Source organism: Schistocerca nitens, chromosome 1, assembly GCF_023898315.1.
Source record: "Schistocerca nitens isolate TAMUIC-IGC-003100 chromosome 1, iqSchNite1.1, whole genome shotgun sequence".
Classification (NCBI taxonomy): domain Eukaryota; kingdom Metazoa; phylum Arthropoda; class Insecta; order Orthoptera; family Acrididae; genus Schistocerca; species Schistocerca nitens.
Window position 1 is genome coordinate 738,918,531 of NC_064614.1, and position 26,900 is coordinate 738,945,430.

The 26,900-nt window shown below is 38.1% G+C and overlaps 1 protein-coding gene across 2 annotated transcripts in view; it reads left to right on the forward strand.

Annotated features, from left to right (window-relative positions):
- Positions 1–26,900, forward strand: part of LOC126260239 (unextended protein) — a 504,460-nt gene that overhangs the window by 457,268 nt on the left and 20,292 nt on the right. For both annotated transcript variants that reach the window (XM_049957553.1, XM_049957561.1), the window contains exons 5-11: positions 5,709–5,880; positions 6,169–6,360; positions 6,486–6,632; positions 9,059–9,193; positions 14,870–15,006; positions 19,380–19,518; positions 25,148–25,377. In XM_049957553.1, coding sequence (XP_049813510.1) covers positions 5,709–5,880; positions 6,169–6,360; positions 6,486–6,632; positions 9,059–9,193; positions 14,870–15,006; positions 19,380–19,518; positions 25,148–25,377 — 1,152 coding nt within the window. The remainder of the gene's footprint in view (positions 1–5,708; positions 5,881–6,168; positions 6,361–6,485; positions 6,633–9,058; positions 9,194–14,869; positions 15,007–19,379; positions 19,519–25,147; positions 25,378–26,900) is intronic.

Here is a 26,900-nt window from a genome sequence, read left to right on the forward strand (position 1 = left end):
CTGCCTTGTCTTCCCCAACTTCCTGTGGTTTTCCGGATCCATCTACGGACTAACGAACAGTGGTCATAGTTGTTAGTTTGTTGCAACTATGTTTCTTACTTTTTTTTAATAACAGATCGAGCAGAACGCCAAGAAAAGACTAGGTCTTCTGAAGAAGTCAGCTGAAAGGCACTTTTTAAGTGCTGTACGCTCTAAATGCTTTTTTTTTTTTTTTTTTTTTTTTTGGAAGGAACTTAACACATTTTCTGTTGTGTAAATTACGACGAGTCAGGTTTGTTGTTAACAACGGGTGGAACCTGTGTAAGGGTGGGTTTTACTGTCCGGGAAGTGTTTTACAGCCAAACGGGATGCAGACCAGTCCACGTGAGCTAACCCTCAGATATGCAGTTAAAACGTACCCTCTACTAAAAAAAGGTAGTAATTTTTTAAAATTTCCCACCACTTTGTAGACTCCAGTTTTCACGATACTAGATCCTCCTCCGTAAATTACCTGAAAAGTTCAAAATTAATACATGAAATAATTATAGTTGACATAGTTTTCATACGACTTCTTTTTATGTAAACGAAAAACTCGAAATCTTCTGAGATCGTAGGAGTCACAATGTGTCTTGCGCTTGATTACATTACACTTTAAAAAATAACTTGTTCCACTTCACTATAAACTAACATTCTATCATCCAAATCAGTAGAACTGTGCAAACGATACTCGCGTTTGAACGGGCTTGAGATTTCCCGATATACCACTGCGTTCGATATTTTATCGAGATTGTGCAATCAATCAAGTGACATTTGACTCGCGGAGTCGCGCGGCGCGTGTGCAAGGGATAAGAAAGAAACTGCGAACCAACCTCAATAATTAATTTATGGCTCTGCATAACTTCGACGATTGTGTGAAACAGTGGAGAACACAGCATTAAATCCTACCACTCCACAAATTTCTGTTGTGTTCGAACAAATTTACAGTTAGAGTTCTTATATTGTACCAGTTTGTATAATTTTTATCGCGATGATAAGTTACAGCGGAATGACCCGTCTTCGAGATAGTACCATTCAACCTCTTTAGATCGCGGGACGAGCGAAAACTCGAGAATTGAACAGAATCATGATTGCAATATTTTATTTATTTATTTATTTATTTATTAGTTGCGAGTGTTACGCGTGACTAGCACCCTAGAAGATATTTCAGTCTTTGTTTCGCTTACTTTTATTGTTAAAAATCCATAGTGCATCAGAAACAACAAGACAGGCTGTTGTGATGCGTAGTAAAAACAAAAGCCACTAGATCGTAGGCCGATGTACAGCTCTAACAGAACTCGAGATTTCCCGCAGACTCAGATTCATCGGAAAAATCTTACGGAAATGTAACTCTTCCACGAAAGAAGTGTCTTATAAGGCGCTTGTTCGCCTGATTCCTGAGTATTATTCATCTAACTGGGATCTCTATCAGGTAGGACTGCTAGAGGAGATAGAGAAGATCCAAAGAAGAGCGGCGCGTTGCGTCACGGAATAGTTTAGCTGGCGAGAGAGCGTTACGGAGATGCTAAACAAACTCCACTGGCAGATATTTAAAGAGGGGCGTTGTATATCACGGAGAGATATACTATTGAAATTTCGGGACAGCACTTTTCAGGAAGAGTAGGACAATGACAATATATTACTTCCCTCCCCCCCCCCCCCCCCCCACACACACACACATATACATCTCGCATATTGAACAGGAGGAGAAAATTCGAGAAATTAGAGCCAATATAGAGGATTACCGACAATCATTCTTCCCACACACTATTCACGAGTGGAACAGGGTTGGAGGGATCAAATAGTGGTATCAAAAGTACCCTCCACTTGCGGAGTATGATGTAGCTGTAGAAGGAAATAAGTAAGCAGCTACTGAACCAAGGGAGTTATAGAGAAGAGAATGCGAGTGCAGGCACATGAATGCATTGCTTACCACTGACACATCGACATGCTGGTCATAGCTGCTTGCAGCACTCGATGCAAATGCGTATTGTTTTAGCAATTGGATATACAGTGTGGATCTTTGACACACAACCAGGTACCTATCATGAGTTTCCCTTGCATATATGACTTCAAGCCAATGAAGTCTAGTAGCACACATTGCAGCAGCAGACTTGCCGCCACGACCACAGTCTTCGTGATGGATCAAAACCAAACGACTTAATGTTGCTTTACAGTGGGTATTGGGAGCGTATCTCCCTCACTTTTATTTCCTCTGTGGAGTCACTGTGAAGTGAGTACAATGGTGAAAAGTGGTTCCTTGCAGCCAACTTGACCAGGGAGGCAGTGCTGATACTCCTACAGTGTTTCAGGTGTAGTGGTGGTAGGGATTCCCTGGCTTTTTTAGGTAGGTCATTTTGCAGTGGCGGCAGTCTAATGCCCCCTTGAGAAAAGGCCTCCTCCTGCGGAAATGTGTTGGTGATGGAAGTTTGAAAGCAATGTCTTCTGTCTTACTTTTCAATGAACATGCCACCTCAGTACTATTTAACTACACTGATTTCCAGAAATACAAAAATTGTGCAAGCCTTTTCATTCTGTGAATCTTTTCGATGGTAACCCATCAGTTAGTCAGTTTGGAATTGTGAAGAAAATTACTTATGAGGGAAAAAGTCTCCTATCAAATTTACTAGCTCATTAACTCTGCATGCAGTCATCCCAGGATTGTGTTTATTTGGTTTGTGATCTTTTGTACTGTTCAAATCTGTCCTCAAGTTTCATATTGTTTAAATATGTCTGATTTTGTGCAAGGGCTGGATGAAATCGGACTAGAATCTCTCCATATGCTGTTCACAAAACAGCCTTAATTTGAGGAAGAAATTTCTGAGACTATATGTTTTGAGCACTCTATTGTATGGACGTGACTCATGGGCTATGGGAAAACTGGAAAGGAAGAGATTTGAAGTATCAGTGTGTGGCATCACAGAAGTGTGCTGGAAATTTAAGTGGGCTGTTCACGTAAGGAATGAAGAGATTCTCCTCAGAATTAGCAAGGAATGTAAATCTGGAAAACACTGATTAGAAGAATGGACAGAAAAACTGTGCATTAAGTAAGACATCAGAGTGTCACTTCTGTGGTTCTAAAGCAAGCCTTAGAAAGCAAGGCTATAGGAGGAGACAGCTACCAGAATATATCCACCAATTAGTCAAAGACATTCTGTGTACATGCTAGTCTGAGAAGAAGAGGTTGGCACAGTAGAGGAATTCATGGTGGGTCACATCAAACCTGCTGGAAGACAAAAAAGGTAGTAAAGACAATTTGTGTCAGATATGGACTTGAACCCAGATAGCCTCATTAGTGCTGGCAGATGCCTTAACAGTGGGCTAGTTGAATATGCTATACCTGCAGCTAGAGTTGAGGATGACTCTACAGAACCCTGTTCAAAAGATTTTGTGTACTATCACCCATCACTATATTTACACATTTAGAGGGAACTTCATTTTGAACACTTGAAAAATAGTTGATTTTCATGACTCTTTTCAAGTGAAACAAAAAGTAACACTAAAGCTAATAATATAGTTTTATTCCTTACACTTTTGCCTCTAACAAATCATTTTTGTGTCCACTTCAGGTGCTCCCTGTAATAGCTGCACCAAGTAGAAAGATCCCTTGTAGCCGGGACATTGGTCATCGGTGAGAATTCCTGAAGCCCTTTTATGGGGCTTGTAACACAACAATTTTGTGAAAGTAATTTTAATAATTTTTTGAGCTTGGACAATTGAATATTATTAAGTTCTAACAAAATTGTGGTATGGTGAAACAAATATCATTTTCTTCCCACACACTGAAAATGGGCTTTTAAGTGCCACAAAACAGCTATGTATACTGACTAATTGTAAATTGACAGATTTTAAACTGTTGGCATCAATTTCCAATCAAAATCGTATGTACCATTCACAAGCTGTATTTCCTGCCAATTTGAAAAATGTGGTTTTGAGGAAAAGGTGTTAAAAGTTTCGGGCTATATTTTTTGTAGTATAATTAAACATACCTCCAATCAGCTATCCCTGGTGTATACATTAATTCTTCCAGATCCAAAAGGGGGTCCTCCTGCCTTTTCTTCATGGCCATGGTGGTCCTGTGGGCCTCTTTGCCAGCTCCTGTCACCTGCTGCACTGTTTGCTCAATACCCTTTACCTCTGCTTCTGTGCTGAAGACGTAGTGGGTTGGTCCAATCTCAAGTTTGGGCATGTTCATAATTTCCATAATGCCTGTTAGTTATGCTGTGTTAAAATTACATGTCAACTGTTTTGTTACTACTGTGAATGGTTTTCAGAGCCACTTTTCACAAATAACCTTGTGCTTGATAATGGAGTTTCTGATGAACTTGGGATGAACACTACACGCCACAGCAAATTTTAAACCTGAAAAATAAAATAGATATATTTTAATCTTCAAAGAGGGCTACCTCCCTTAATGAAATTTGCTGTAAACAAGAAATACATTTCTTCCAGCTAACAGCTTAGATTACAGATTCAGTGTAAGCAAATAAGAGCAGTCTACATAAGGAATTATTTTGGTTCAAGAAAAGAAAACTGTTATTAAGAAAAAAACTTCTTGATAATTTGCAACAACATTAAACAGTTTAGTTAGTAATGAAGTAAAATTGAAGAGGAACCTCAAGGATTTATTGCTGACAAATTACTCCTTCATGATGGCAAATTTATTGATAGATCTGACTCTTATACACATTAAAGAATATAATAATGAAAACAATCAATTATTGATCAAATTACTTAACTGGATAGGTAAAAAATGTACTAACCAAGTGGCGGCAGAGAACAACATAAGACTGCTGTGATTGGCAAGCTTTTGGACCCAGTGGCTCCTTCAGGCAGAAGTGTTGAAGTGGAAGGAAGAATGGTGAAGGAAAAGGACTGGAGATGTCTAGGAAAAGGGGTAAATTTGGGAATGTCACCCCTGACCTGTGGTTCTGGGTGACATTCCTAAAATCTACCCCTTTTACTAGACCTCTCCAGTCCTTTTCCTTTACTATTCTTCCTTCCCCTTCAACCCTTCTGCCTGAAGAAGGAGCTACTAGCTCCGAAAGCTTGCCAGTCACAACAATCTTTTATATGTGTGTTTTGCTGCCATTTGGGGAGTAGGTTTTTACCTATCCAATTAAATAATTTTAAAGAATGTAATGTAATGTATGTCTTCTCTACATTTTAGCACAACTGTGATGAGTATAAGAAAATATTCAAAGTATTTTATTTTCTTGATACTTTGATACATTATCCTGTGAATTATTTTACACACTCCGGTATGTAATCATTTACGTGTGTATGAAAATTATTCTATTAATTTGTAAATTGGTTGGTTGTTATGCATACCTGGTAACCACTTCACCCAGTTTCTATGGGATAATCAAATCTAAGAGTATCAGTTCTTGCATAAAATGTATACTGTGACATTTTCCATGTCCATGTTGATCTGAGGGACACTACTTTCTAATTTGATCTTCATTTCATAACAGTTTTACTTAATAAAACTTTTGCTATATTGGATCATCAAAGATTTTGTTCAAAAACAATGTTACATTGCAACAAGTGAATGTAAATATAATGGCCATATACAAATGTTAAATATTACTTCCAATCTGAATGTTAGGTAATTTGGTTTATAATTAAATCACTATCTTCCATATGTTATATCACATCCAAATTCATCATTCACTTGTCGTTTGCCTCTACAGCTTACTACAGAATACAATGATCTGGAGAAAGATGAAGTTAACATCATTTCTGGTGCCCTGGAACTACGGAAAAAAACTGTTTTTGATGTAATGACAAAGCTTGAAGATGTCTTTATGCTGGATTATGAAGCCATATTGGACTTTGAGACAGTCTCTGAGATAATGAAACAAGGTAAGTATCTGGCAGCTTCAGTTGCTGCTTTTTCTCACATAAGAAAATGATCTTTATTCCAAACCAGTTGAAAACTGTTTTTGCCTGTATATGTTAGTGGTTATTTTGTTGAATTTGAATTGTTGGTTAATAGTGATTCCTTTTTGGCAAGGAATGGTGTAGAAATGTGTCTTTTTTTATCAATGATTTGTAGCATAAGCAGCTCACTTGAAATTAGAAAAAAAGTAATTTCTGGCTGCTCACATTACTGTTACTTGTCAACACATTAAAAGTTGTTCTTTTCTGCAGGATACTCCAGGATACCAGTTTATCAAGGAAGTCGTAGCAACATTGTGACTGTCTTATACATTAAAGATCTAGCATTTGTTGACCCTGATGATAACACTCCATTAAAGACACTCTGCAAATTCTATCAGAATCCATGTAATTTTGTATTTGAAGATACTACTCTCGATGTCATGTTCAAGCAGTTCAAAGAAGGTAATCATAAATAATTGCTTTTTCCTACAAATGAATGCACTCTATCACAATGATGTTAACAGTCAGTGATATATATGCTGGAGTGAAATTTGAGAGTAATATTGTGTGTGTTTTTGTCTTGACAGGAATAAAAGGACACATGGCATTTGTTCATAGAGTCAATTCAGAAGGTGAAGGAGATCCATTTTATGAAACAATTGGGCTTGTGACATTGGAGGATGTCATTGAGGAACTTATCCAGTCAGAAATTGTTGATGAAACAGATGTTTGGAGTAAGTACTTTTACCCTGTTCTTCCCAACATTTGGGTGAATGAGAAATTATACCTGAAACAAATTCTTATTATAAGCCTCTGCATCATACAGCATAAAAATTTAGTCTCATCTCACCTAATTTACCAGTAAAATTTGTGAATTTCTATTGCCTATTAAGAGCATCTTTGTTTAGAACTTCTCATGACATGTCAATAGAGTTGGTCTTTCTTAAATTGTTCTTACATGGTCATAGTTGCTAGTCAATCTCAGAGGTATAAACAAACACGGAATATGGACTGCAAAAATGAAGTCGTCATCATATGAAGACTCTGGTACAAACTGAGGTCAGATGAATGTCATAAACAAAGCACAAATTGTAAATATAGTTTTGCCCTGTGAAGATAAGAGTTAATATTCCAGTGATATGAAAAATTATACAATTGATGATGCAAATAAAAAGTTAACGCCTGTTGCATTTGTGTATTCTCCAAGACAGGGTATTTGATTTTGCAACAACAAATGTACCATTTATCCTCGTTAACAAGCTCACTGGACAAAAACTTAGTCTAAAAACTTAGTCACCCCAGTGTGCATGCACAGATGAATTGTTAAGGCCTTATAGATGGTGCAGTGAGAGAGTTATCTGCTTAACTGTGCATGCTCTGCCTTTACATGAGCATTAGGCAGTAGTAATCAGTGTTTAAAGTGGACATTGTATACAAACACTGGTAAATGTAAGGACGTGATAGAGACAAAAAGGGGAAATTGTGTTTGACCATGTCCATGGCCATACAGTGTGTGAAGTTGCTGGATTTGTTGGTGTGTGGACTTTTCAACATGGTCAGAAAAAAATCCCAACTGAGAGGGACCGGATATGTGTTTCGTGCTTTGCAAATCAAAATTATTTCTAAAACTAATGGGAATTGATGCAGGCAGTGAACAAAGGTCCATCCCAACCTGTTAGCAAGGGAACATTGTGACAGGAACTGCATGCAATGAACATTTGGAGTCGGTCACCTCGCAAGAGGCCAGTACTCACACAGACACTTAAAGATGATGACAACCACATAGTTCATTGAACTTTCTGAACACTTTCCCATCCTATTACATATTGAGTGGCCTGCAAAATTGCCTGATTGAAGCCCTTAGAAAATCTGTGGAACATGTTGGAACAGCAGGTAAAATGCTGACATTACCATCCTTGCAATTTAGTAGAACTGTGCAATCAAATCCTCGGCATGTTGCTTAATGGGGATATGATGTACATGTGCAGTTTCATGGAATAATTTCCCAACTGAATCTAGGCAGTTATAAAGTCCAGGGGTAGAATTATATGGTATTAAATGATGCCTTCAATGATTTCTCTAGGGGTGACTAACTGTTTGTCCACTGAGTTTATCTGAACAGTCATTCAATTAACATCAAATCAGTTTGTGTATTGGCTGAAGTCTGAAATAGATAATTTCACAGGTGGCTCTTTCACATTGTCAGTCTTACCAGTAGTAGTTTACGTACAAGAAGTTTTATTGCAAGTGTGGTCAAAGGATGTGAAGAATCATAGCCCTATGCATAGATTAATTGTTTTATTCTAGCCTCATACTACATTGCCCACCGTTGGATATTGGCAGTGTGTTACTCACTAAAATTGCCATAGGAGGATCATTGCCACAGTGGTAATAAAAATGTAATGCAAGGTAATATAAGATATTGTTGTTTCACCTACACACCAATGATGCCATTGCTTTTTGTCTGTGTAGCGTAAGTAGCTGCTGAATGTCACACACGCAAGTATGTCATATCAGCAATAAAATTTCCTTTTTGGCACTGGAAAAATGTAGTCAAAATAACTGGATATCAAAAGATACATTTAGTGCTTAACAAGCATTTAAGAATTTTGTCCATGTTATGTTAATGAAATTAATTTTATTAGGTCTTGTAAGAAGTTTTTGAATAAAATTTTGTGATCTACATCTACATCCATACTCCGCAAGCCACCTGATGGTGTGTGGTGGAGGGACTTCTGTCATTAGCTCGTTCTATAATTTAATCTGACTTGTGTGAGTTTTGAATGTTGTTGTGATAAATCCTCTGCTGCACTCAACAGTAGTAAAAATAATGGTGAAAAGTGTTTTTCTGTAATACGTTCAGTTTAGATGCTGAATTGATTAGTAGTTTGCTAAAAACAAAGGTATCATCTGAAATTCTCTCATTGCTCCATCTCTATACAATATTTCTCATGGAGTTACACAAGTCTTATTCCATGTTCCTAATGACCTCAAAATCAGTAATAAAAATATATTGCAATAACAAAGCAAGAGTGATTACCTACTGTACAAGAGCTTTCAATTCACTATATTTACATAATACATGAAATATCATGGTGTAAGTGTAGCTTGTGTTCACAATCAGCTTATAAACTAATGATAAACTTTGTTTCTCCCAAAGTGGACAACAGATCAAAACGCCGCAGGATTAAGTCAACAAAACAAGACTTCACTATCTTCGCCGAGCGTCGAGAGGCACAAAAGATTCACATTTCACCACAACTAACATTAGCAACCTTCCAGTACCTGAGCACAAGTAAGTAACTTAATGGGGAAATACAGGGATCTTTAGAATATATTAATTGCAGCTGTTAACAAAAAAATGAGGTTATGGAAACAAATATTGGTATTCACAGTGATTACATTTTTTGTTGCGGCGGCAATTTAACTTTTTGAATGTGAAAGCATGCTGGAAATATCTGTTCCTAACACAGAGGTGACATTGATATCAATGAAATTTCATGCAGAAGTGTGAATCAAGTATCAAATTGATTTGCAGAATTAGTTTGTTTGTAAAAAATGTATAAATCAGTCATACTGTGAGCGTTTTGTCCAAACAGACAAACTGAAGTACCATTTCTTTCTGCAAAAATTCTCCAGTTTGAACATTTTATGGTCAAAGAAAACTTATTTAAAGTCTCTGAACGTTTCTACAATTCTAAAATTTGAGGTCCGATTGAAATGTGGCAAAATGATGTGAAGTACTTAATAAAACATCAAATACATTTGAAAAAAATTAGAAAGTACACAGTACACTATTCAACAGTAATAGGGTATTGGATAATCAGTGAGCAAAAGATACATGAAATAGCTGCTTCCAAGTTTCACAGGAGAACTTCTGTGAAGTTTGGCAGGTAGCAGACAAGGTACTGGTGGAAGTAAAGTTGTGAGGATTAGTTGTGAATTGTGCTTTGATAGCTTAGTCAGTCAAACAGTTGCCTGCAAAAGGCAAAGGTCCTGAGTTCTAGTCTCAGTCCGGCACACAGTTTTGATCTGCCACACACTGCTCCAGAGTGAAAATTTTGATCTACTGTGAGATAGTTTCATACAAGATGGGTGTGATAGTAATTTAATGCTGGCCAGAAGCAGATATGAAAAATGAGTCTCAACAAGATGTGGACCAATATACAGGGTGTATCAAAAATAATCAACCAATTAAAAAATTTCATAACTATTATGTTATCTGATATATGTGTGCGAACAATGTACTGTTGGAAAGAACAAACTCTGTGGTTTTACATGGTTCCCACTAGGTAGCAGCAGTGTGCACCCACTTCATTTCTAGTAAAATTGGTGTCGAGACAGCAGAAAGTGTTTTGGGTTCTACATTTTGCGCAGTGCAGGGCAATAATAACTGTTCAGAATGACTTTTGTACTAGGTATGGTGTAGATCTTCCAACACTACAGAGCATTAGATGATGGCATGAACAATTCTGAGAAACAGATGGTTTGTGTAAAGGCAAATCTCTGGGCCATCCCCGAGTGTCTGACACAGATGTTGAACACATCCACCATAGTTTCAGAAGGAGTCCATACAAATCCATTTGCCATGCAGCTTGACAGCTAAACATGCACCCGATGTCTGTGTGGCATGTGTTACATTAATGTTTACATATGAAACCATACAAAATTCAGCTACTACAAGCTTTTCCTGAGGGTCACAAACAACAACATGTGGAGGTTTGTAATTTCGTTCTTGGCAAGATGGAGGATGACAGTTTTCTTCCATGCTTAGTGTTTAGCGATGAGGCAACATTCCATTTGAATGGAAAGGTGACCTGTTGTAATACGAGAAATGGGGTACAGAACAACCATATGAAGTTGTACAACATGAGAGGGGCTTGCCAAAATTTGATGTGTTTAGTGCAGTTTCACAGGAAAAGCAATATGGTCCACTTTTCTTTACTGAGAACATTGTTACAGGAAGCACGTATCTCGGTGTGCATAGGATTAGTGAATGATGGATCAGTCACACCGGACCAAATGATTCAGCCTTACATTACTAGCCTCCAAGATCACCAGACCTGACTGTATGTGATTATTTCTTGTGGGGGTTTATAAAAGACTGTTTATGTGGCTCCCTTACCAACAACAATGAATGAACTGAGACATTGCATAACAGCAGCTATGTAAGCTGTAACTCAAGACTTACTCGCTGCAGTTTGGGAACAATTTGAATACCACATTGATATGTGGTCTGCATTTCAAGGGAGAGGGTGGGGGCCATATTGGACACCTATGAAAAGGTATGAAAAAAAGCTTTTTGAGTTTCCCTTTTATCAAAAAAACAAAATTCATTGTATTTGTTTCTTGTTTCAGAAATATAGATGCGCCAAATCGGATGATTCTTTTTGTTACACCCTGTATTAATGATTTTATGTTGTGTCTATGCACAGCTGAATAAATCCAGTTTATGTTCTGCTTTATACATGAGAGTTTCTAACCTAAAACATCCACTTGTGGAAGGTGTGTGCTACATGACAGTGTGTAAATCTGTTGCCAACTACGCTATAATTGGGTTGGTGATTGCAATGATCAGCTGAGTGAGCCAAATGTATAGTTCTAAAATACTGTGTGTGCTGAACACTGTGCACGCTCAAAAACAATGTAATGTCCTCTGTTAGCATTGGAAGTTAACGGATTCTCACTGTGATAAATCACACAATTGTGAAGACACTTTTTTATGTTTGTACTTGATCTTTAGTTTGTTTGCTTGCTTTGTTTTTGCTACACACTGCAAGTCCAGCATGAGAATGTTATATTTTCCCCCATGATAGTGACTTAAGAGTGGAAACAAAATGTTACTTAGTTTTTCTAATACCAAGACAAAGAAAAACATGTACCATACATAAATAAGAACATAAAAATGTGTTTAAAATGAAAATTACTTCACCAGTGAAAAAGTAGCATTAACACAGCATAAAAATAGTTTTGTACATTAATCGGCAGTTGGGAAGAAAATATGATGCAAAGGATAAAGTTGAAAGAAATAAAACTATTTGTTGCCTTCTAAATATTGTTTGGCCTGTGTGCATGCAGATGTTTTCTCAGTCAAATAAATACTGATTACTTTTTTAAAAATTTCCATTCTCTCAATTCTTAGCAGAGTGGAAGATTTTATTTAAGGCCTTTGTCAGAAACATATACTAGGAATTTTGCTTTGATCATTAATAAACTCTGTCATCATTGCTGGTTTCTTAATTCTGCTATAATATTTCAACTTTCTTTTGGAGACAATCTCTCATAGCATCACATTCACTGTTCAGGTGCCAAACGACACACCAAACAACACTCACAACACATGCGACTTTGGTGTCAATGTTTAAACAAAAATGGACACCCACGACAGCCGATTCATTATGCCAGATGTGCTGAACTACTCACTTGTCAAGAGTAGTTGACTGACAAGGGGCCTTAATTTATCATGGCATCTTTGATGGCAGTGTTCCTTGTCTGTCCAAACTATTCAGCTGTTGTGCTAACATACCTTTGCCCCCCCCCCCCCCCCCCCACCTTTTCCGAAAAAAAAAAAAAAAAACAACTTTCCATAAAATGTAGCTCAGTGTAAATTCAGTTGATTCTCTGTGCACAGGGCTTCTACACACAAAGGCAGTTTGATTCATACACATCTTACTAACAAACATTTGAAGGGTGAAACAATAACTGACAAGTATTTTGCAGGGCTTCTGACCCAAATGACTGGAAAAATATGAGTCAAGAGTCTGCATTCCAAATGGGGGTAAAAAAAAAAATCTTCCATCCAAGAAATGCACTTGTCTACAAAGGAGCTTTTACAATGGGATCTACAAAGGTGCTTAGCAGTGAGGGGAAAATGTGGTAGACTTGAAGTGAAAATTGTTGGACCATCACCCTATTTGCCATGTTTCACATACTGACAAATATGGTGGATGCTCGAGCACTTCCCATCTCCATCACATGACCAAATTTTACTCACACACTCTCTCTCTCTCTCTCTCTCTCTCTCTCTCTCTCTTTCTGTAATAGGTGTTGTTGCAGTAAAGTACTACAGTACAGTGCATTACCAGTTTGTTCATGTGGGATGAAACGGCACAAAATCACTCTTCTAATGCCATAGGCTATTATGACCATTAACTTAACAGGAAAGGGATTGCGACGAAATTTCTGCCAGCTTGGTGAACGTGGATGATACCATTTCGCTGCCTGGCATTTCAGTTCTGGCTCATAGGCCCTGGCCCAAAATTCATCTATGGCAATGATTCTAGCAATTCTAGCAAGCATATTGTCCCCTTCCTCCTCATAATGCGCTACATGCACATGACAAGTTTCATAATATATCCAACCTGCAGCATTCACAGTCTGTTGCACTCCAAGCATTGGGGAATCTGGGTATGAACACAGCCTGTACACACACTGACACGCCACCTGTATCGGTGCATTTTGGCCATTGCAGCTCTGCTGAGCCTGAATGCATCTACCCACTGAGCAACCCTTTGGTATGGTAGAGCAGCAGTTCCTACCACTTCCACAAGCTCCTCATGGCATTGTTGCACATTCCTTATGCAGTCATCTGCATTCTTTAAGTAAGAGCACTGTTAAAGGCATGTAACAATCATCTAGAATGGTTGCTCAGTTCACACTGTGGTCACTCTTCACGCTGCGTTCTCCTAGAAAGGACTGCCATCTAGCATCGCATCACATTACCGTGGATTCTTGGGGAGACTCCTGATGCTGTGGAATGTGCATAGTTCATAATGTACTATTGTGTACTGTTGCAAGTAACAGTAAAACACTTTTGAAATGATGAACTTTTTTCATGTTTTTTCTAATGCTGGATTTTATGGTTTTGTGTTCATTCATCTCCCTACCTCTAATGTTTGCATATGAACTAACCTTCCATTCATACATTTCAGAATTTTTTTAAATTCATTATCATTTTTGAGGCAAAAAAATAGTTGCCATGACCTTTGCAATGACGCTACACACATGGGTATTTACTAGGAGTGGTCAGTGAATCCAGCTATCTAGCAAGTCAGTCAGTTTTTCAAATTAGTGGACTTCTTATGCTTATATAATGATGCTTTCACATAACTGAAATAACTGAAAGTAGAACAGGAATATGTAACTCGTGCAAAATCTCAAATTGAATGTGCCCAAAATGGTAGACCCACACAGTTGTAATGTGTTTATTCTTAGTTATCCCAATTGCATCAGTCTGACAGAAATATATTTGTGGTGTTGATGTATTGTACTTACACTTGCATTCAGTGTATGCATAACCTGCTGTCACATGGAGGATATCACCCAATTATGTGTTCAGAGCTTCTGGCCATATAGTGTATTTATTCTTACGTTTATCATTTGCCAATTCTTATGTCTAAAAACTGAGAGGAAATTAAAAGTTCAATGGTCACAATCTTTAAAAATTGTGTACATTTAACTTTTATGAAAAATTGTTATATTGACTGCAACAAAAATTTCATTTGAAGAGTGAGGTAGTAAAGTATGAATTTATTTCTCTGGGCCATTAATCATTAGTCTAACAGAGAAAGGAAGTTACAGTGAAAAGTAAGCTCAAATCTACCCATATTTAGTGCACTTGTGACAGTTATGTACTAAGAGGTATATTGTAAATATTGAAATGTTGGGTCGGCCGCGGTGGTCTCGCGGTTCTAGGCGTGCAGTCCGGAACCGTGCGACTGTTACGGTCGCAGGTTCGAATCCTGCCTCGGGCATGGATGTGTGTGATGTCCTTAGGTTGGTTAGGTTTAAGTAGTTCTAAGTTCTAGGGGACTGATGACCACAGCAGTTGAGTCCCATAGTGCTCAGAGCCATTTGAACCATTTTTGAACCATTGAAATGTTGAGTAATAGCTTAGGTTCTTAAACTGCAATGACATCTCCAACAAATTTCTTGTTCATTAATCCAATAATAACTGCGTATTTTCTTCCAGCTGTTGATGCCTTCAAACCAGAAACAATATCTGAAACAATTTTAAGAAGACTGCTCAAACAGGATATTATTTATCATGTCAAAGTTAAAAATAAAGAAAAAGCACGCAACGATCCTCAGACAATAATATACTCTCAGGTAAGAATGATTTTGAAAATATTTTTTCACCTTTAGGAAAGGTGGTGATATAGTGTAATTCTTTATTTTACAGACATTCATTGGAATGAGCCAAAATATGCTAAATGAATTGGATCTGCCACTTATTACAGTCACCATCATCAGTTTCACTTTCTTTTAGTTTATTTTATTCTTCTTAGCTTCTCTGTGTAATTGCTGAATCTGAAAAAGAAATTCCATTGAAGTAACTAAGGAATAATGTGGTGCAGAAAAAATGTTTGTTGTTTTTGGTTAAGGGTATAGATCACATGCCTTCATTTATGCACTGAGTAAAAGAGTGTGGTGTCTAACAATGAGAAACAGAATTCTAACAGCCACCACTTATTAGATTCATACAGAGAAGCATTTTTAGAATGTGGACTCTATGAGGCAAGTGTACATTCACTATTAAATCAGTTTGGTTTCTGAAGGTGAAGCAGGGAAAATACCAGTGCTAAGAGTGGGTATAATTGATCAGTTCAATACTAGATAAAGTTCAAATGAGGAGTGAAGCTTTAATCATTAGCACTGCTATAAACTGTTGAAACTGATTGATGGAGTCACTGGAAGGAGCAGACATTTTATGGAGACAATTGTATCTGATTTCCAGAAATTTTACAAGAAATTCCATAATTATATATACAGGGCTATTACAAATGATTGAAGCGATTTCATAAATTCACTGTAGCTCCATTCATTGACATATGGTCACGACACACTACAGATACGTAGAAAAACTCATAAAGTTTTGTTCGGCTGAAGCCGCACTTCAGGTTTTTGCCGCCAGAGCGCTCGAGAGCGCAGTGAGACAAAATGGCGACAGGAGCCGAGAAAGCGTATGTCGTGCTTGAAATGCACTCGCATCAGTCAGTCATAGCAGTGCAACGACACTTTAGGACGAAGTTCAACAAAGATCCACCAACTGCTAACTCCATTCGGCGATGGAATACACAGTTTAAAGCTTCTGGATGCCTCTGTAAGGGGAAATCAACGGGTCGGCCTGCAGTGAGCGAAGAAACGGTTGAACGCGTGCGGGCAAGTTTCACACGTAGCCCGTGGAAGTCGACGAATAAAGCAAGCAGGGAGCTAAACGTACCACAGCCGATGGTTTGGAAAATCTTACGGAAAAGGCTAAAGCAGAAGCCTTACCATTTACAATTGCTACAAGCCCTGACACCCGATGACAAAGTCAAACGCTTTGAATTTTTTACGCAGTTGCAACAGCTCATGGAAGAGGATGCGTTCAGTGCGAAACTTGTTTTCAGTGATGAAGCAACATTTTTTCTTAATGGTGAAGTGAACAGACACAGTGTGCGAGTCTGGGCGGTAGAGAATCCTCATGCATTCGTGCAGCAAATTCGCAATTCACCAAAAGTTAACGTGTTTTGTGCAATCTCACGGTTTAAAGTTTACGGCCCCTTTTTCTTCTGCAAAAAAAAAAAAAAAAAACCGTTACAGGACACGTGTATCTGGACATGCTGGAAAATTGGCTCATGCCACAACTGGAGACCGACAGCGCCAACTTCATCTTTCAACAGGATGGTGCTCCACCGCACTTCCATCATGATGTTCGGCATTTCTTAAACAGGAGATTGGAAAACCGATGGATCGGTCGTGGTGGAGATCATGATCAGCAATTCATGTCATGGCCTCTACACTCTCCCGACTTAACCCCATGCGATTTCTTTCTGTGGGGTTATGTGAAAGATTCAGTGTTTAAACCTCCTCTACCAAGAAACGTGCCAGAACTGCGAGCTCGCATCAACGATGCTTTCGAACTCATTGATGGGGACATGCTGTGCCGAGTGTGGGAGGAACTTGATTATCGGCTTGATGTCTGCCGAATCACTAAAGGGGCACATATCGAACATTTGTGAATACCTAAAAAAAACTTTTTGCGTTTTTGTATGTGTGTGCAAAGCGTTGTGAAAATATCTCAAATAATAAAGTTATTGTAGAGCTGTGAAATCGCTTCAGACATTTGTAATAACCCTGTAGTTGGCTGAGGTATTTGAAACTGAGTGTCTAGTAAGTGCTGATTATGGTGATGTGATGCTGTGAAACAAAAAAGGCAAGGAACTCTATAAATTCTATTGAAACACCCTAGCTAAACATCACTGGCAATGAAACCTGCATTTAGCATTCGCCCCCTGAAACCAGACACCATATCATCCACTAAAACTGTCAGCACTTGAACATCAATAGAGTACATTCATTAGAGAAACAATCAATGAATCTTCTTTCCCAGCAGTTGCCCTTCATAAAATGCTGTTTGATTTTATTTTCATGTAATGCTAACACACTCAATCCTACACAGTTTCTTCTGTCACCTGTCACTGGGTGCTATATTACATTACTAGATATTTTACTAGAACCATACAGTTTCAGTATTGCAGAATGATTTGCAGTAAATATTAAAAGAGCGGTAACAGATAAGCATCTGTTGCTTATTGTCTAAAAGTTACAGCTTTCTTACTTTTTTTGCGTTCATTTGTACCATGTGGTAAGCACCATAGAATTTGGCAATTGACTGATAGTTAATTGTTTACATAGTCTATAGAAGTAGTTCCTGTGAGTTAATTCTCTTCAATAGGGTAGACCTATACATTGATTTTACTTGTCCGAAATGCTTGAAGACATTCCTTCATGATGTACTGAGCAGAACACAATTAAGTAATGTATTCATTTTGGGGCTTCAACATAGCACTGTCTTCTTTTATCAGTTACTACACTTCCTCAATACTCAAGTTTACATTCTTGCTGGTCCCCTTCTTAGTTGCATTGCAAACATTTCATTGTCAGTATTTTTCTCCTGTATTTTTAAAATTTTTGTGTTTATTCTCATCATATCTTTGATGTGCTATTGTTTCTTCATCTTTTTTTCTCTTTTTATTTCATTTTTTTCTTACTTTCTTTTCCACTTCCTTTCTGTTTCATTTCCTTTCTATATCATTTCCTTTCCTTTACCCTATGCATATACTTTTCTCCTTTAGTATTTTCATTGTTGTATTTTATCCATCTTGAATAATGATCTCAGGGTGTGGATGGGAATGTAAATATGCCCTTTATCACACTTTTCCACCCACTTTCTAAATAATAATTATTTTTTTACTAAGTACTGTTTCTGTTTTGGATGTTGGTATTCTGATTGCTGTTGGATTATTTATCAGTAGCAAATTTTCTGTAATTCACTGTTCCTATTTGAGTTTAAATATTGTCATTTTGTCATTGGAGATAGTGAGTGGAGCTCCAGATGCTAGAAAATGGAGTGCTAAGTGGAGAAATCAGGACATTTCTGAAATGTTCTTATGTTTGAGGTCAATAGAGGGATGACAGCAGTGCAGGCAGTTGAAACGTTTGCGCCATTTATAAGGGTAATCCCACTGGACAGAGCATGGGAAGAAAATGGTTTTCTCAATTTAAGGAGGATTATTTTGACATTAGTGACTTTCCACGTTCAGAAAGACTTTCGGGGTTTGGTGATGATCACTTAAACACATTAATTTACAATGATTCACATCAGTGTACTCAAAAACTGGGAAATGTGATCAGCTGTAATCACTCAACCATTGAGCAACATTTGCATGCAATGGGGAAGGTCCAAAAATCGGGTGTATGGGTACAGCGTGACCTAAGCCAGAATCACAAAAATCAGCGAGTGGCCATACACGCATCTCTGCTTGCACGTCATCAATTGGCTTGCGAACAATACTGACCATTCCCATCCTGTATCATTACTGATGACAAGAAATAGTGTCTTTACGCTAACAAGAAGAAAAGAAAGCAACAGTTGAGCCCAAAGCAGCAACTCCCCATAATGTTATGCATGTGGTGCGACAGTAACACTGTGGTGTACTATGAATTACTTCCCCAAGGCGTAACCATCACTGCTGGACATTTACTGTCAACAAATATGTCTCCCTAGTGCAGTCCAAAAACAATGAACTCGTGCTACTCCACAATAACACCTGCCCACATTCTGCTAGACTGACAAAAAACACTACACAAAAGTTGGGCTGAGATGTCATTGTGTACCCACATTATTCATTTGATCTTGTGCCCTCAGGTTTTCATCTTTTTCACTCTCTGTCAAACAATCTTCAGGGAACTTCTTTTCCTGATGAAACGCACTCCGAACATTGCTTGATGTGTTATTTACCTCAAAACAACACGGTTTCCACAGTGGCGGATTAGAAAAATTATCCCAACATTGGCAGACTGTTGTAAGCAGTGAAGGAAATCTATTATTGGTGACTGATGTCTCTGTTATGTTTATTAAACTTACGTAAAAACACTATAAACTTATGCACCAACCGCATACATAATATTTCATAAAATGTTTGCTTTATTTGTAGGGTAAACCAGTGGACTATTTTGTTCTAATATTAGAAGGCCGTGTTGAAGTGACAGTTGGGCAAGAAAGCATGGTATTTGAAAGTGGACCATTTACGTATTTCGGCACTCAAGCTCTTGCACAAAATGTTGGAGTTGTAGGTAAGCCATTCATGTAAACATATTTAAGCATAATGATAAACACTTCATCATATACAATACTACAACGAAGTAGTTGTATATACTACCTGCACATTTTATATTCATTGTTGGCCAGCATGCCAGTTTAACTAACACCACAATAGTCAGATGTATTACTTCCCTTATTTGTGCCTTATTTAATAGAAAATTAATTCATCTGTACAAACAAAAACCTTGTGATTCTGAAAAAAAATTAAGCAGCTCAACATGGATGAATAGTTGTATCAGGTGAGATGGATAGTGTTAATGCAGAACAGGTGATAGGTTGGAAGAGGAATTTACAACAGTGTAACAGGAAAGACTATATGGACTGAGACAGTTGCACAGATTCTGGCAGAGCTAATGGGAAATGGTGCAGACATGTATATATGGAAATTAATTAATTTATACCATATCTTTAAATAATGCTGTCAAGCTTGGCTAGCACTTGTGTGGGTCACCATCCAGATCTTCTGAGTGCTCTTGGCGAGCGAGGTGCACTCAGCCTTTGTGAGGCCAATTGACGAGCTACTTGATTCAGAAGTAGTGGCATAGGTCACAAAAACTGACAACGGCCAGGAGAGCGGTGTGCTGACCACATGCCCTACGTATTTGTATCTGGTGACGCCTAAGGGCTGAGGATGAAACAACCGGTCGGTACTGTTGGGCCTTCAAGGCCTGTTTGGATGGTGTTTGTTTGTTTATATCTTATTTGAACACTTTTTGTGACAGTAAGGGAATTTAATGGTGTAAGCAAAAATATCATTTACACTGACATAACAAATATAATGAACATTTGAATATTTACTTTATTTCTTCTCATAATTTCTTATCTGCATCTTTCCTTCTCTATTTATGGCCTTTCCCTTTCTCCTTTTCCATATTTGTTATGGTTCTTAATTTAACTGTTAATTCCCCTTCTCATTTCATTCCTCTTAATCCATCTTTACTTGGTACACTATAGCGACTGAGCGAGGTGGCGCAATGGTTAGACACTGGACTCGCATTCGGGAGGACGACGGTTCAATCCCACGTCCGGCCATTCTGATTTAGTAGGCAAATGCCGGGATGGTTCCTCTGAAAGGGCACGGCCGACTTCCTTCCCCATCCTTTCCTAATCCGATGAGACTGATGACCTCGCTGTCTGGTGTCCTTCACCCAAAAAAAAAAAAAAAAAAAGGTACGCTATCCTTTCATCATCACTAGGTTGACGCTATTACCTGTGTTCTAATGTGGCTTCATAATCTCTTGGATGCTTCCCACCTTTACCTTTTCTCCCCTCATCCTCACAACAGGTGGATCATTCGTATCCTGGGATCTGAGCGACGTGCCTTTCTTTCGAGTCTTCCATAACCTATCCCTCTTTCTGCCCTTGCTCATGATGTTTCCAAAACCTAGGTAGTGCTTTTGTTCTACTTTTAATTGTGTGCTGGCAGATCTTGGAGTTCCTCTGGTGGAAGTATGTACTGACCATACACTTTGTATACTTGTAAGAAAATTTACTCCTGCATATAATATAACCAAGTCACCTAGTCAACAGAGAAAATCCATAAGGCATATCTCTCATGTGTTGCAAAGTATTGTATTAGCTTAGAACACTGCGAAACAAAACAGGCATTCTACAGATCAAAGTATAGAATGTTATCTCCCTTAATCAGGTAGGTAGGTAGGTGGGTGGGTTTGAAAATATAAAATGGGAAGTGGATAGAGTGAAGTCAGATATAGTGCGGATTAGCGATATTTGGTCACAGGAGGAATAGGACTTGTGGGCAGGTGAGTACAGATTTTTAAATACAAAATCAGTTAGGGGTAATGCAGGAGTAGGTTTAACAAAGAGTAAGAAAAGAGGAATGCAGGTAAGCTACTACAAATAGCACGTAAAAGCATTATCACAGCCAAGATACACACAAAATCTACACCCACCACCGCAGTACAGGTTTATATGCCAACTAGCTCAGCAGATGATGAAGATATTGAAGAAACATATGATCAAATAAAATAAGTTATTCAGGTAGTTAAGGGAGCCAAAATTTAATAGTGATGTGATGGGGGAGTGGAGTTGGATACTATAAAGTTGAATGGAAGGAACAGTCGTAGGAGAATATCGATTGGGGGGGGGGGGGGGGGAGGGGGGATGAAACAGGAAGTTGCCTGGTAGATTGTTGCACAAAGCATAATTTAATCATCACTAACACTGGGTTTAAGAATCTTGAGAGAAAGGGGGGGGGGGGATGAGGAAGAGACCTGGAGCCACTGGAAGGTTTCAGATTGATTATATAACAATAAGACAGAGATTTTGGAACCAGATTTTAAACTGTAAGCCATTTCCAGAGAGCAGATGTGGGCTCTGACCATAATTTATTACTTACCAACTGTAGATTAAAATTGAAGAATTTGCAAAAAGTAGGAAATTAAGGCCATAGCATCTGGATAAGTTGAAAGAAACAGAGGTTGTTGAGAGTTTCAAAAGAAGAATTAAACAACAACTGAGTGAAATAGGGGAAACGAATACAATAGACAACATATGGTTAACTTTGAGAGATGAATTAGTGAAGACAGCAAAAGGATCAAATAGATGAAATGACGAGGCCTAGTAGAAATCCTTGGGTATCACAGGAGATAGAGGACATAATTGATGAAGGGAGAAAATGAAAAAATACAGCTAATGCAACAGGCAAAAGTGAGTATAAATGCCTGAAAAATGAGACTGACAGAAAGTGCAAAAATAACTAAGTAGGGGTTGCTAGAGGACAAATGTGAGGTAGCATGTATTGCTGTGGGAAAGATACATGTCACCTACAGGAAAACTGATGTGGCCTTTGAAGAAAAGAGAAGCAAGTCCTTGAATGTCAGAACTCAGATGGAAAACCAGTGCTAAGCAAAGTAGAAAAAGTTGAAAGCTGGAAGGCATGTATAGAGGGACCATACAAGGGAAATGAACTTGAAGGCAAAGAGAAGAGGAAACGGATGAAGATAAGATTGGTGGTGGGATACTGCAAGAAGAATTTGACAGAATGCTGAAAGATCTAAGCTGAAACAAAGCTCCTAGAGTAGAAGACATTCACTCAGAACTGCTGGTATCTTATGGGGAGAGAGCCACAACAAAACTGTTTCACCTGGTGTAAAAGATGGATGAGGCAGATGAAATACCCTCAAACTTCAAGAAGACTGTAATAATTCCAGTTATGAAGAATGCAGGTGCTGACAGGTGTGAATATTACTGACCTATCAGTTTAATAATTAATGATTACAAAATACTGACATCCATTATTTACAGAAGAATGTAAAAACTAGCAGATGCTGACCTCAGAGGACAGCAGTTTGGGTTACAGTGAAATTCTGGAACACACAAGGCAGTGTTGATGCTACTACTTGTCCCAGAATATAGGTTAAAGGGAGACAGACTTACATGATAGAATTGTAGCCTTAGAGAAAGCTTTTGACAATGTTGACTGGAATACATTCTTTGAAACTCTGAGGGTAACGGGGATAAAATACAGGAAGCAAAAGGTTATATTCAAATTGCACAGACATTGGATAGGAATTATGATTCAAAGGGCATGAAAGGGAAGCAGGGGCTGAAAAGGGGATGAGACATAACTGTAACAAATCCTGATGTTCAATTTGTACATTGAGCAACAGAAAAGGAGACAAAAAAAATAGGAGAGGGAACTGAAGTTCAGAGAGAAGAAATACAGGGGTGGTTTGAAAAGTTTTGAGGATGGAACAGAGAAAAAGTACTTACATCACTGAACTTTTTTTTTTATTTTTCAATGTAGTCTCCTTGTAGATTAATGCACTTCGTCCAACAATGTTTCAGTGCCTTGATCCCACCTCGAAAATGAGTTTCCTCCAGGCTTGCAAAATAGTTGTCAACTCCGGCTATCAATTCTTTGTTTGAAGTGAATCTTCATCCACCAAGAAGAATTATCAGTTTTGGGAAGAGATGGAAGTCTGACAAAGCCATATCAGGTGTGGATGTGGCAACAATTCGTACCGTAGTTCGTGTAATTTTGCCATGGCGATGGCACTTGTGTGTGGGTGTGCCTTGTCTTGATGGAAGATGACTTTCTTTCTTGCTAAGCCTGGCCTTTTTTCGTGTATCTTTTGTTGCAATTTGTCCAGGAGATTACGATAGTATTCTCCAGTAATTGTTTGCCCAACAAACAGATTGCCCTTCGCATTCCAGAATACTGATGCCGTGACCTTTCCTGCCAGAGGAATTGTCTTTGCTTTCTTTGGTGGCGGAGAATCAGCATGTTTTCAATGCTTTGATTGTTGTTTTGTCTCTTGGGGTATAGTAGTGCACCCAAGTTTCACCCGTGGCCACAAATTGTCAAAAAAAATTTGTGTGTTTCTCCTAAAATGGGCCAAACATTGTTGTGATATGTCCATTCTAATGCGTTTTTGATCCAGCTCCGCGAGTCGGGATGCTCATCTTGCAGATATTTTTTTCATTGCTAATTTTTCGGTTAAAATGTGATATACCCTTTCAGATGACATCTGGAAAGTGTGAGCAGTTTCACACACTTTCAATCGACGATCCTCCATGACCATTTTGTGCACTTGTGCAATGATTTCTGGAGTTGTGACACATCTTGGCCAACCACTGTGTGGATCATCATCTAAGGTCTCCCGACCAAATTTAAATTCATTTGTCCACTTGGCAACAGTTGAATATGAAGGAGCGGAGTGCCCCAGTGTATTCTGGAAATCAGTGTGAATGTGCTTTACTTTCATACCTTTCTTTACAAAGTACTTAATCACTACGTGGGAACAACAACAGAGCCATGTCACCACCACAGCTCTCTTTCAAGAGCACTGACGTGACACATGTGTACAGTCCAATGAATATCATGTGAACAACTTGTTGCACTAGCACTGACCTCTCATGGTAATTCCAAGAACTTTCCAAATCACCCTCATAAATTTGATGTTTCTTGATGATATTGGAATTCTGTCAGAGCAAGCAAAGGAATTGGAAGATCAGTTGAATGGCATGAATAGTATCTTGAAATGCGGATATAAGATGAACATTAACAGAAGTAAAACCAGGATAGTAGCATATAATCAAATTAAATCAGATGATACTTAGGGATTTAGATTAGGAAATGAGATAGTAAAAGTAGTAGATGAACTTTGTTGTTGCACCATTTGCACTGAGCTACTATTTAAGTATTATGTTTGCACTATAATCACTATTCACTAAGCAAAATGAGTAAAAATGTTGCAAAATCTTATAAGGTAAAAGGGACTAAATTTAGAACAGAAAAGAGAACTGAAAAAGTAGCGATAATGGAATGTCATAACATGCATGAGTAGCATTTATTGTACTAGTATAAAATATGTTTATTACTTTCTGTGACAGAAGTTTATTTGATTTTGCTAGCTCATTTTAGATTTTGACACATCATCTTATTGTTAGTACTGTATCTGCTGTCCTTTTTTGCATTAAAGTTGGCCAACTTTACGTAAATATTTAAATTTAATAGCTTTGATGGAACTGCATTCACACAGTCTCATTGAATCAGTGACAGTAGAGGCAAAGTAAAGAAGCAGATGTTAGACCATTGGTTCTTATATTTTTGCATACTTTCTGATTATGTTTCAGACTCTCCAACAACACAAAATCCACAGAATATTGGTTCTATTCAGTCAGTGAATCTGGACAGCATGTTGCGCCATTCATTTATACCAGATTACACAGTTAGAGCAATTACGGAAGTTTTCTACATGCGCCTGAAGCGCTCACTTTATTTGGCTGCTAAGCGTGCCACACTAATGGAGCGTGATAAGACTGAGAGGCAGTCTGAAGATCATTTTGATGATGAAGTGGAGAAGGTATGTATCACTGCTATTAAAATCTGTAATCATTTTGTTGCATTTTATTTTTCTATTTCAGATCACTCAAGTTATTACATGTTCTGCAATTGCGTTTAATGGTACCCATGTCTAACACTTATGCTGTTTAGGTAACAAGCTATTCATAGCAATTTCATCCTCATATTTTGAAAATAAGGGAGTAATGTTTATGGTACACTGTTTCATTTTAAAACATCATTGCTAATATCACTGATCATTCCAGTGTTGCTCAGTTAGAAATAAAGGGCATTAATTTTGTTTCTGTTATTGATATCCAGTTACATGTAGAGGTTTTAGTGGATTGAACTGCACCTAGACATTCGTAGCCTGGGCCATTTTCCAGGTACACACTTCAGTAGCAAATATTTGGTTAAACAAAAATATACTAAAGTTCATCAATGAAAATATGTCTGAGAATTTCACAAAGGATGCAGATTAATCTTTCACTCAGTGGTGGAATATTTGATTACAAGAAATTTTGTGTGTGCGTGCACAGGTGCACGTTACTGGACTCAAACTTGAAGCCTTCTGCAAGCAGTACTCTGCCTGATGTAGACCTCCATGCAAGGCTCATGACGTGCTCTCACAACTTTAATTCTTCAAGTATCCCCCTTGTGCTTTCCAAACTTCAGTCATTCTCCCTCATTCCTTGCTGGGCTAAGCCTCCTGGAAGAAAGGATATGTGCACTGACTTAGCCACAGCCTTGGCTATATTGGTGCGGTTGTGATTGTGGCTGAATAGTTCAGTCATCTGGAGTGCTGCCACTGAAAGATCAAGCTCAGGGTTAGAGTCCCAGTCTGGTACACACATTTGTCAGGAAGTTTTAATGAAGTAAGGTACAAGAACTGAGTATCACTCACCTTCAGTGTAAAGTGGAGAGCAACAGAGGAACAACTGGGGTAAAAACTGTTGGTAAGGTGCCAATCTCGTCTTTCATAGCAGAAGCAACAGAAAAACTGAAAAATAATTTTAAAAAGTGAAAAACATTCTTAGGTGGCACCACTTTGGGTGATGAGCTCACAACACAGGCTGCTCACTCAAGGGGGAGGGATGTGACTTTCGTTTTTACTATGTAATGGTGGAAAAAGTGGTAGCACCAGTGATCTAATCTGAAATAGGTTTCATGAAATGTGTGTTTTACTTCATCAGGAAAGTGATAGTGTGTAAGTAAAAAGCAGGTTTACTTCAACTTGCCCACTTCTACATCCTATTATTTAGCTGAAATGAGTTATATATTTTATTTTATTGACATGAGACATCTATAAACTGTGAGGTTGAAATAACTTAATTCTAGTGTGATAGCATGGAACTTTTGTTGGCCTTTATTAAATGAAGTTAATAACTTTCACTATGGCAGTAAAAGTTCTTAATTTTATATAAACTGCAGGCATAATTTCTCCCGAGGGCATGCAGCTCTACTGTATGGTTAAATGATCATAATGGCATCATCTTGAGTAAAATATTCCAGACGTAAAATAGTTCCCCATTCTGATCTCCACAT